Genomic DNA, 12,109 nt, shown 5'->3' with positions numbered 1-12,109 from the left:
TAATAGACCAGGAAAGAGTGGAGAGTGAGGTTTTCTATTATTCGCGTAGATTCCTATTAGAATCAAACCACGTGCATTGTCTGTTACGTGTGTGCCTTCATTCAATTATTATTTTTAACTTTTTTTTTTCTTTGATTCTTCCACAGATCCAGCCAATGGCCGAACTCAGTTTTGATGGTGGAGTTTTTTTTTTTTTCCTTCTAGAAGAGAAGAAGGGGTGGGAAATAGGCCTCCCTCCCCCGTTCTAAACCAGGTTGAAAACGTAGGGAGAACCTGTTTTGCAAAATTGGGTTTTCCACAAACCAGGTTTTGTGGCTTAAACTTAGTTGGACACCCAAAATCAGATCTTCAATCTAGTTTTGGGTGTCATCCAAATGGTACTTAAGTTTTCAGAAAACCTAGATTTCCAAAACTCAGGTTTGGCCCGTTTCCTAATTTGCCAATAAATTGCAACTATCTAGTGAACCACTTAAATTTCATGTTTCTTGTCAAGTTTGGTGACTTTATAATGTGTTTGTTTTTTGTTGTGCTCGTAACCTTCTCTTTTTATAAGTTAAAATTGACAAAGTTGTTTGCCACTCTAATTACCAATGTTGAAATCATCTTGTTATTGCTAGGTTTATATGGTGTTAATTTTGTCTAAGAAATGAAAAGACAATTATTTTAAATTATATAACTTCAATTTATAAAAGACATTCTTTAAAGGTTACTTGTCCTTGTATATATTGAGTGATGGCCACGTGTCATGCACCTCTTTTCGCTTAAGCCAAGCCATCGGAGACGCTCAAGTTATGTATTGTTTACCTTAAATTATGATACTTGTCTAAAGTTTGTATGTTGTTTTTTCAAACAATTAATGTGTCCACATATGTAATTCATGTACAGCAGAAACCTGACTGGTCTGTATTTTCATGTAGGTCAGGTGTTCTGTCAAATCACTTTAATAAAGTGATTTGACATCTTCACCGTCCATTGATTCATCTCACAAGGACATCATAGTTTTTGTACGTTGAAGATGCCGACACTTTCCTAAAAGTGATTTTGTCTGATCACCTGATCTGGTCTCATTTAAATTGCTGCAAGCCTAAAGGAGGAGGGAGGGAGGATCAGGTGCAATGTGATTGCACACTTTCTGTGCCGCTGCACCTGATCGCCCCCCTTTATCATTTTTTTGATCTCACATATGACAGATCCTATCCTTAAGATGGAGGGTGATGGTGCAGCGGCACACTAAAAGTATACAATTGCATTACACCTCATCTTTTTTATAAAAAAAAAGGAATCTTTTCCCAGCTTGATGTCAAAAAAGTGTCTCCAACCTTTTTGAAAAGGACCTGTTATTTTTAACATAAGTAAAAGAAATCTATGAACTTGTTCACATTTCATGTGATGTTAAAGTACATGAAAATGTGGAGAAGTTTCTTTACACAAAGTGCACCAAAAGATGATGAAGATGGCACAGTCATATTTGACAATTGCAGAGTTAAACTTATGCACCAAACATCTCTTCCAACATATAATTGCCTTCTCCTCAAGAAAAATTACAATTATATCCATGCCATATGTAAGGTAACCATAGAAATACTCCCAAAAGGGCTCCGCATCTCAGGCTAGGTGGGTCGGCTTAAGACATTCAAGTTAAAGGATATTATGAGTTCGATATCGGAGTGTGCATCCCTGGTATTATGGCCAAATATATGAATACTTATATATTTTTATTAAAAAATGTATAGAAAATAAAAAACAACAACTTCAAAATGGACCGATTCAAAAATGATTTGGACTCAACTCGGATCGTTCACTTAGTGAACCGATTTTTAACAACATTAGTGAGACCCATTTGAGGGTAGAAATGTCTTTTGCTCCTAGTGTTTGCGGGTTGTGGCATGAGCAGAATCCCACTCCCTCTCCCTACTTTTTGGTGGGACCCAAGCCAGATGAAGGCTGACGTGGATATCGTCTTTTCTAATTTTGCACTTTTCTTCCACCACATGAATTTACATTACACCTCGGATTTTGCTGTTGTAGAAATTGACGTCTCAGGCTTTATTAAATATTGGTAACATGAACTTTTTTTTCTTCTTAATTTCACATTTTATTTTGGATAGGCAAGCTGGGTTTAGGCAGACCCTACTAGAAACTTTGGGATTCGAACTTGCAACGTCCCAAACACAAGGTGACCTGCACTAGCTGCTCCTATCCTACCAGACAAGGGGAGCCCCCGATGATCCAAATTTCACATTTACCACATACCCACTTTAACCTATCAATAAAAATATATTTTTTATATGATGGTTAGGGTTGCAATAGGTTCCATGGTTTAAAAACTCATTGGGTTGACCTAGTGACTCGGTTGACTCGGCCTAAATCATTCAATCATCGGGTCAAAAATCAGGTGACCCGACTTCAACAAAATTTGGTCGAGTCACGGGCAAGTCACGCATATATATATATATATATAAAATATTTTATATATAATTATATATATTATATAAAATATAATATAAATATTATGTATATTATATATATATATATATATGATTATACATGTATTAATATAATTTTATATTAAATGTATTATAAAAATATCATATAATATATATTATATATAATATATTGATAAAATACTATAAAATATAGATAATGTATTCATATATTTATATATTTTGTATAAAATAAAAACGAACTCATGCCCATAAATGCTCCGCACTCATTTGGTGGGGGTGACTCGTGAACATCGATTTATCGACCCAGTATCATCTTATTGACGGGATATCATAAGTTCAAAATTCACTCGTATGCATCTTTTAAGTGCAAGGCTGAAGCTTAGTGTTTTTTTTTTATAATTTGATTCATAACTCGAACAAAGGGCACCTGACACAAAGACCTGATCGCACTGTCTCAGCCTATAATAATAAAATTAGAACGATACATAGCAAGGGGCCGGTATCTTTTTGTGCTTAATAGATTATTTCCTGGTTACTTCGTATCATCACATTATTTGACAAATATTGAACTAATTAGGATCAAATAAAATTTTCACAAACTTAAATGTTTTCATTGTAAATTTTTTATGAAATGTGAGCCGTTAATTTTTGGATCTCTTTAAAATCCGTAACATGAAAAGAACCTACTAAGAAATGCAGAATGCATCCATAAGTTGGGATATATGTCACATACCACCTACGGACAGATTTTTGATATGAATTTGAGAAAGAAAAAAAATATTTTTTTTCAATGTATTTGTATATTTATTTTTTCATATATATATATATATATCAGAAAATATACTCTTAGCAACATATAAAACAATCTGAATATTAAAAAAATATAAAGCAAAACAAATATGGATAAATAACGTTAAACACTTGTCAGTATGTATCCACATGTCTTGTTCTTTAAAGGTAGGACTCCAAGATCCTGGTTACTGTGACATGGTTCAACTCTTTAAGACCTACCAATGCTCTCTCTCTCTCTCTCTATATATATATATATATTTATAATAAAATATATTAAATAAACTTATAAACTAAATAAAATATATACTAAATGAAACAATAGATACTAAAAAAATTGCAAACAATGCAAACTTACTAATAAAATGTGATGAGTTTTTCAGTTTTCTTGGTGCTTTTTTTTGCAGTTCTGACTCCATAGATGTGTTTGGCACGGCCAATTTTTTTATGAATCATGATCATGTATTTTTGATGAAAAAAAAAATGACAGTGGGAGCCTTAAAAATTTTCAAAGATTTTTAGACTGTTTATAGTTCGAACCTTATAAAATCTTACTCATGTGTAGGAATCGAACACTTAAAGAGTTGATTTCTATAAAAATCAAGAGCATAAGATGTATGTTTAGAATTTAAAAATCAAATAAAAAACTAAAAAAAAAAACATCCCTCTTGAGATATGGTTCTTACATAACAGATAACAATCCACAATCCACAATCCACAATCCACAATCCACAATCCACAATCCATTGACATTTATTTAGTTGGTAAAAGCTTCTCTGACTCAGCAAAGGAAAAACCACACAGCGAATCCACTTATCTGCACACAGTTTCGGCACTCACCGTTTTTCCTGATCGGCAATTATTTTAATAACGACAGCTAGACTGAAAATCAGCAGCTAATCCAACAGCATTCGCAATTTTCTCTGCAACCCCAAATCACGTACTAAATAAGAGCGAAGAGAGAAGGGGATGGCGTCAGGTCAAAACTACGAGTCCGCCGGAGAACGTTCTAGAAAACTCCCGCCTTTTCCTCCAACACCCCCATCCCCCCCCCCTCCCCAACACCACCACAAAATCTCCATCTCCCAGAGAGATCCTAGCCGTCTATCGCACCCGATCCGACGGTTGCGGCCTCGCTAAGGATTCCGTTTTCTTTTCTCTTGCTTCCTCTGTTCCTTCGTCTTCTTCGGCTTCTCTTCTCAGCGGGAATTCGTCGCCTTCCCTCCGTGCCGATGGTGGCCGGAAAGGAAGAAAGTGATTTCTACGCCGTGCTTGGACTGAAGAAGGATTGCTCGGTGACGGAGCTACGGAACGCGTACAAAAGACTCGCTCTTGTTAGTTTTTCCTTGCCCTCATTGCTCTCGCTGTCTTCCTCGGGTTCTTCTTCCCTTCTGTTCTTCCTCTTCTTCTGCTTGTGTTGTTCTTGCTTTTCTTTTCTTTTTGTTCTTCGTTCCTATTTGCGATAGAGTGGATTCTCTTGTTTTTCATCCGAAGCTGAGATTTTTCTCTGTTTCTCGCTTTCGAAACGAGATCCCGCATTTTTTTGGGTGGAAGAATTGTGCTTTTCTTCTTGTTTGTTGATTTCAGCCGGAGAAGATCTCGTTCGTGATTTTCCCGCGTGAAAAGGCGCGATTCGGCACGATATACCTTGGAAATTCGTGTGCGAACGAGATTTTGCATTTTTATTTGGAAATTTTGTGCTTTTTTCTTCGTGTTTCTTGGTTTCTGTCAGAGATGATTCTGCATTGAAAGGCGCGAATTTGCGCTATGTTTTCCGAAATTTGCGTGCTTTGTGTCTCGTTTTCTCTATATCCATGAAATTTACGGTTTCTCGCGTTCTGTTCTTTTTTGTTCTGTTTTTTTCGATTCTACCGAAATTCCGTATTTTTTTGGACGTTTACATTGAAATTTTTTGCATATCTCTCCCTTGAAATTCTCGTATTGATAATAATCTGATTTCTCAATGATAAGCGTGCGGATTTTGAAAGATTTGGATCTTCGACGATCTTGATTCCGAAATGTTTTTTTTTTCAATATTTTTTCGGTTTAATGCCCTACAAAAGTTACACTCCATTGATAATTTATCTTTTACTGTATCGCAATAAATTATTTATGTTGCTTACGTGAAAAAATAAATTATTTATATATTAATTTATTTGATTCAAACCCTCTAAGTTTATTTTTCTTGTATAAATTTCCCGCATATCTTCATTTTCTGAAATATTTACCAGTAATTTTCTCCCCAATTTTCTTCTCCTCGTTCGGTCGAGGAACGAGACATCTCGCCTCAGTCTCGACGAACGCGTTTCGGTTTTCTTCGTTATTTTATTCCAGAGTTGTCCAATTCGCCCCTGATCTATACTACCTCCATCAGGCCGGTGGTATAATTGGAGGGCAATTCCGCCAGGCACGGACGACATTTTGCAGTTCTGCGGAAATCCATCCTCGATTTTGCTTTCCTCCTTCCTCTTCCTTTCCTTTGCCTGAATTATCGAGTTTTGTTACAGAGATGCCCTCCTGGCGCTTCGCGGTATTTTCCGCGATATATCAAGTTTTTATCTGAAGATTCTTGGAAAAGTGGGGTTTTATATATATTTTTAATTTTATTCATTTTAACTGCAAAATCTTGGAAAAGCTCTTTTTTGCCTATATTCTTCGCTAAAATCCTGAAAAATGAAATTTTTATAATAAAAATCACGCCCGAATAAAAGCGTTTTTCACGATTTTAGTTTTACTTTTTGTCATTTTTGTGTTTTGAAACTCGTTTTTTCCTACATTTAACCCGATGAAATCCCGAAAAGATGAAAAGATCTGAAAATCTCACGAGATTAAAGGATTTTTTTTAAATGTCACGAAAATTCACGCCAAATAAAAGCGTTTTGCCACATATTTGGTTCAACTTCTTTTTTCTTTATTTTAATTTTTGAAACGTTTGGTTCTCTATATTTCCCCGGTAAATTCCCAAGATAAAGGAAATTTCGAAAATGTCACGAGAAATTCACCGGCGTTCGATTGCCGTTTTAAAGTATTGTCACTATGTAAGTCCCCCCATCGATCTCCTGTCTTCCACTCTTTTTCCTCGTCATTTTTTTTTAATTAATTTAAAATGAATAAATTATTTTGCTTTCTTTTCGCCGTCAGTTTCACGGAAAAGTATTGCAGCTCAGAGTCTGGGCCGGGGCACGGTTGGTGCTTCTTTTTTGCCTGCGTTTGTTCTGGTATTCACGGAAATGCCATCCTTAATATTCGCCTGGTTTTATGGCAGAGATGGCACCCGGACAGGTGCTCGAACCCCGGCAACACCAAACACGTTGAAGAATCCAAGAAAAATTTCCAGGCCGTTCAGGAGGCGTATTCCGGTACGTGGTTTCTCTCTTCTTTTCTTTATGCCCTGCTTGGAATTCGGATTCGGTGGGAAAAAATTCCACCCGGGAAACGACTTCCCCGGAATCCTTAACATATGAAATTCAAATTCCCACCGTTGTAGTGGAACTAGAACGTGTCCTTCTAGTCCGTGGCTCCTTTCATGTCCGAATTCCCATAATTTCGAGGGGTACAAATTGCGTGGAACTCGTTTGCTTCTGTTGCCGACCGAGGGAATGGCATTCATGGGAAAACGGGTTCCGTGGAACTTGCTTTGGTGAGCTACGAAGGCCACCGCTTAAGAACGAAACAAAATTCGTTTTTTCTTTCCACCTTTTTGCAATGTTAATTTTGGTTTTCCTTGACATTTTTGTCAATCACGTTAATAAAGCGAGTTTTTATGAATTTGGGGATTGATGCATTGATGGTTCTCAACCTGAAATATATAGTCTTTAACACGTTAATTTCAAAATAACGTAGCTTTCTCTCTGGTTTCACACCCATGATCTTTGTTTTCTTATGGGTAAACAGTGTTGGGTGTTTGGAGGGGGATGAACATTTTGGTTATAATGATATTCTCGTGATGATTTTCTTTTTCTCCGTAGTTCTCTCGGACGCGAACAAGAGATTCCTGTACGACGTTGGAGTCTACGATAGCGACGATGGAGACGGCGATGTAAGACGGAAATTTCGCTTTCTCCCTTTTCTCTCGTCTCTTTTCTCGTACCTTCGTTCTTATAAGTTTTTTTTTTTCATATGGTTTTGAGAGGTATGAATTATACGTTGCTTCTTTATTGCTCTGATTTGGTGGTCTAAAAATACCCGCTTTAGGTATGAAAATCTCATTCATGTGCTTTTCCTTTCATCCTTTTTAGTCTCGGGTCACCTCGGGTTGGACCTGCAAAGGCCCATATTGCTTGGGAACACCGGGGCAATGTTGTAAGAATCGTCTTGGAAATTAATTCAGGGAATCGGGCAATTCCGATTCAGATTCATCTGAATCTGCCAACTTTTAATCACAAAAGACGTGTCAGACAAAGGTTAAAATAATATTAAAAACTATTTTGATCATTTTTTGAATTCAGGTCAGTTTCGTATCAATTTTCTGTCGATACTATAAGAATTGGTCGATTCAGGCCAATTAGCAACGATACTGACAACATTGCACTGGGGGAAAAGCCGGTTTGATCTATAAAGTTGTCAGGATGGATAAGGGTCTGGTTCTGATTGGTCTAGGGCCCAATCTTGTTCAGTCAGTTGGAAATTTGCATCCTAGGCTTGGCTTTAGTTTGGTGAGGCTCCAGTTTGTTCAGATCAGTTGGGATTGCGACCAAGCTGGGCAGCTGAGGCTGATGGGGCTGCCCCGACTCAAAGGGCGTTGGATTTAATCAAATTGGTGTTTATCCTATTTTGGATTTGACCTGCTCCATTTGGATTTGGATCCTAATTATGGTGAGGTTCAATCCAACCGGATCAGGTTGGTAGTGATGCAAATTCGTTTTGAATTTTATTCAGCCCATCTTTCTGTTGTCCATATTCGATAAAGTAGATTCACTCAGGTATGAACTATAGCCACCTGTATCGTTCAAGGTAATTTCTCGGCTAGGGTTTTTTTGGAGAGATTTTCAATGAGTGTTTTTTCTAAGAAAAATCTCTGGAGTTTTAAAAATGAAAAAAACAATAAGAAAGTTAAAAAAACAACAGGTTTTGTATAATTTTTCTTGAAAAAATATAAGAAAGTAAGTTTGAAAAGTTTTTAAAATAAAAAAAAAAAACAAAAAAAAATGCAAAAGCTTAAAACCATAAAATGAGATTTTTTTGAAAAATACTGTGGCAATATCGCGAAACTTTAAAAATATAACAATATTTTGCTGATATTATCGGCTGACCTGAAATTGCCAATAATATCGCAATATTTTCAAAGTATCAGCAATATCGGTGGTCAGAACCCAAACTGCAATATCCTTGCCTCAGGCATTGTTTCATGGATCAGAATGAACTAAATGGGACTTCATCTAATCACACTCAGTTCTCTCATGTTTCTATTTTAATTTTTATTATAGTTGATTTTTGACTTGAGTACTTATCTGATACATTAGTTTAGTTGCTCAGTTCTTAGTCTTGACGGTAGAATAGTTTGGTATAACATAGAATAATGCTTGATTGTTACTTTCGTTCATTCGTTGTTATTTTTTTATGATCTGGACATTTTTGCCATCACCTTTCTACTAATATGGGTGTAATTTTACTACTTTTATATGTAAACTAGAAGTTAATGAAACCCGACCAATTCACTGGGTTGACCTGCCTGATTGCAGAGTCATGCTTAGACGAGTGGATTTCGAGCATCTGGGTTTTCTAACCATGATAAAATATGTTGTTCGGCGAGTCTTTTATGTCACTGAGTCCATAGCTGAAGTATGGCCACTCCCATCTTCGGGTTATTAATCCAGCTTAAATGGGTGTTCCAAACACCATCTGTCTTAGTTTTGTGCTATATGTCGCATGTCTTGGACTTGCTGTAGGATATAGGAGATGGCTATTCTCGTGTAGTTTTGTTGCATATACAAGGAGAGGTATGAGAGAATAGGCACTGTAGCATCAGTATCTTTTGCTAAGAAGTCACAGACATTAGTTTTCTTTTTTTTCCTCATCATAAGACTGAATATGAGTCGACTTGTTAGTGTCTGTCTTTGACATTAGTTCTTGATGCTATTACAGTTTTAAAAAGGGATATTAATTTTATTGTTGAATTTTTCAGGGTATGTGTGACTTCCTTGATGAGATGGCAACAATGATGTCACAGGCATCATCTATTGTAAGCCTATTTACACATTTAATGCTGTTTCATTGTTAGAGTGCATTTTGGGACTACATCCGCTCTTCTTTTTAACCGTGCACAGTTTAGAATTTGAATGCCATACTGCCGCGGATTGCGAAATGCTGAAACCCCTGTTTTGGCGACCTTGAGTAAAGATGAAATGACCTCCATTTAGAATTTCTTTCTTCCCTATTTTTTTGTAGCGGAGAACCTTGTCCTGGAAAATCGATGGGGTATTTGCAAGTAAGTTATTCAATTTTTCACCTTACAACAATTCATTGACGAGATCTTTTCATGGTGATTTAAGGGGTTATGCTATTTCTTTGGAAATGGACTATGATGAGAATAAAAAGGTCCATTAAGATGTCACTACATGGTATAAACAACTGATCAGTCCATTAAAAGTTTAAGCTATGAGTTGCCTTTGACAAGCAGGTTAGATGCATTTGGACTTCTAACACATTAGGAAATGACTAGCTTCGTGTGTATCATCCTTGAATTCGTAGAATGGTTTCATCTTCCGTTTAAAATTCCCTTACTGGATGAACAGTTGCTGCTCCACTGGCAACATTTTGATTTGATAGCCTTTATTGTGCTTAAGCTAGCATTTGGTTTACTATTTGGAAATTGCCAATATTAGATGTTTGAGTTTGAGTCTCCTTGTCCTCTGGACTCGTTGATTCTGAGGACTCTGAACCCTCAAGTTTCCCTGTGAGTCTGTGACTATGCCATATTGGGGTCCTTCTACTGGCCTAGCTCAATCTCCCTTGTTATGTCCATTGAAGCTGATGTGGGCAACGTGTTCCCTTGTTTTATCCTGCAGTCTAAGTTAGCATATCTTTATCAGTGATGAGAAATTCTGAGTGTGCGACTGGATGTATGCCAGTTCAAGTGGTTCAATTGATGGGTGTTAAACTGTTAGGTTTACTTGAACACACTTCGGTTCTGGTGGGATATTTGTGATTCACTTGAAATATCGACTCCTCCCTGTTGGGTAAAGTTATCAATTTGTGGTCTAATGCATTTTTCGGTTACATTTTTCTCAGCAGGCCAATGGTTCTGATAGTTTTGAAGCACTTCAAAACCTATTTGAGGAGATGTTCCCTGGTAATATGACTGGGTTGGGTTCAACGGCAAAATCAAGGAGCAACAGCTTGAGCAACAACAGTAGCAACCACAAAGGCAGTAACAAGAGAAACTGCTCTGAAATGAATTTTTGTAAATTAACAACAGAAGGCCTCTCTGATTTCTCATCCTTCAAGGACGATTCTCTCAATGATCATGTTTTTTGCCTTGGGGTAAGTGCATATAATTACTGACAGAACACTTGTTTTAGTTGGACATTGAAAGTTCTATGATCCCTTGCATTTGATCACGAGTTAAAATTGTGTGCTGAATGTCATCAAGTACTGTTTTCATAACATGCAAGACGTGGCCTACTCTCATGGCTGAACTTGTCTGCTTGTGGATTTCCTTCTGATCACAGGTGCATGGTACTTGGAATCTAAGCATGATGAGATTCTTATTCTTGGTTCTTTGTAAAAACTTCCCAATTATATTCCATTTCCCTTTTTCTCTTATGATATTCATGATCATGGAAGAAGAAATTTGTTGTTGTCAGAATCCTAGATGTTGCGGTACTGGACTTTCTTTGGATGTTCTTGCTTGCTTGTCTAGGATTTTTTACAATTTCATTGGTAGTTCTAGGATTTCCGTTAATGGCTGTTATCATGCAAGAAATGCTGCGGCAGACTACAGTTCTCAGATCCTGCTGGTCTATGACGCTTGTCCTGCATGCACCACAGCTCTAGAGATCAGCTATGTGCTCTGCATCTAGATGGTATTCTTCTTTTGATATGCATTGAGTGTCATGCATGTTAGTTGTGTTTTGCTGTCTTTGCCAGACTTCTAAGATCTGCAGCAAATTGAATCCGTTCATGGTTTGCTGATAATGCTTTCTGTCTTAATGCTATTCCCACTGAAAATGAACCCTGTTTTAGCTACTCTATGGTGCTACTTAATTTGGCAAACCATTAGCTACTCTTAAGATGTTGGTTAATTTGGTGTTCCTTAGGTGGGAGGGACGAATACAGCATCAAGCAGCAGAGGATGCAAGCAGAAGAATGCGAGAAAACATAAGTCGTAGGCAGGATGTTCTCCCTCAACCCATGATGCTGAGGTACCGGTTTAACCTCGGTTTAGATAGATTCCGATGCTGGTGCAAAGTTCAAGAATGTTGCATCGGTTGCTCGTGACCATTTTCTCTTTTTGTTTTAGATTGTCTGATCTGACTATGGATGTAGAAACAGTGGGAAGAAGTAGAAAAAACAATTGGATGCAACTTTTTCTTGAGTCTTACTCTTGGAACTGAACTTAAATTACTTCCCCCCTGCATATCTTATATTGCTTTTCCCCCTTTCCAGACATAATAGGGGAGCTAAAAAGTGGGCAGGTGTTTGTTGACCGTGCCAGTCCTGCTGGTTTCCAGCCTTGCCGGAGCCAGAATTGCGGTGGAAAAGTGTTTGGCAACAATGGAGGTAAACAATGGCCGAGGAGGGCTTTCAGTGTTGTACCCCTCCCATGGCTGCTGTTGCCGATCTGAAAAGGGTCCAATCCAGCCAGACCAATTAGCCCTTTCCAGGATGTGCTAGGTTAGGACCTAGTTGAGCTGTTTCTGGTGCTGATGGGG

The 12,109-nt window shown here is 37.4% G+C and overlaps 1 protein-coding gene across 3 annotated transcripts; it reads left to right on the top strand.

Annotated features, from left to right (window-relative positions):
• Positions 1-4,294: 4,294 nt before the first annotated feature.
• Positions 4,295-11,761, top strand: LOC149831376 (uncharacterized). 3 transcript variants are annotated; one of them, XM_090013850.1, is made up of 6 exons: positions 4,295-4,570; positions 6,502-6,595; positions 7,205-7,275; positions 9,361-9,417; positions 10,467-10,718; positions 11,495-11,761. In XM_090013850.1, the coding sequence occupies exons 1-6, from the start codon at positions 4,469-4,471 to the stop codon at positions 11,564-11,566; spliced, it is 648 nt and encodes a 215-aa protein (XP_089869976.1). In that variant the 5' UTR covers positions 4,295-4,468; the 3' UTR covers positions 11,567-11,761. The 3 variants fall into 3 exon arrangements, with proteins under 3 accessions (XP_089869976.1, XP_089869978.1, XP_089869977.1); XM_090013851.1 differs by lacking the exon at positions 4,295-4,570 and adding an exon at positions 5,652-6,274; XM_090013852.1 differs by lacking the exon at positions 9,361-9,417 and having other exon boundaries at positions 4,296-4,570.
• Positions 11,762-12,109: the final 348 nt, after the last annotated feature.

The sequence above is a fragment of the Nuphar pumila genome, chromosome 7 (assembly GCF_984573655.1).
Source record: "Nuphar pumila chromosome 7, dmNupPumi1.hap1.1, whole genome shotgun sequence".
NCBI lineage: Eukaryota > Viridiplantae > Streptophyta > Magnoliopsida > Nymphaeales > Nymphaeaceae > Nuphar > Nuphar pumila.
This window is presented reverse-complemented; position numbering and strand designations above follow the sequence as displayed.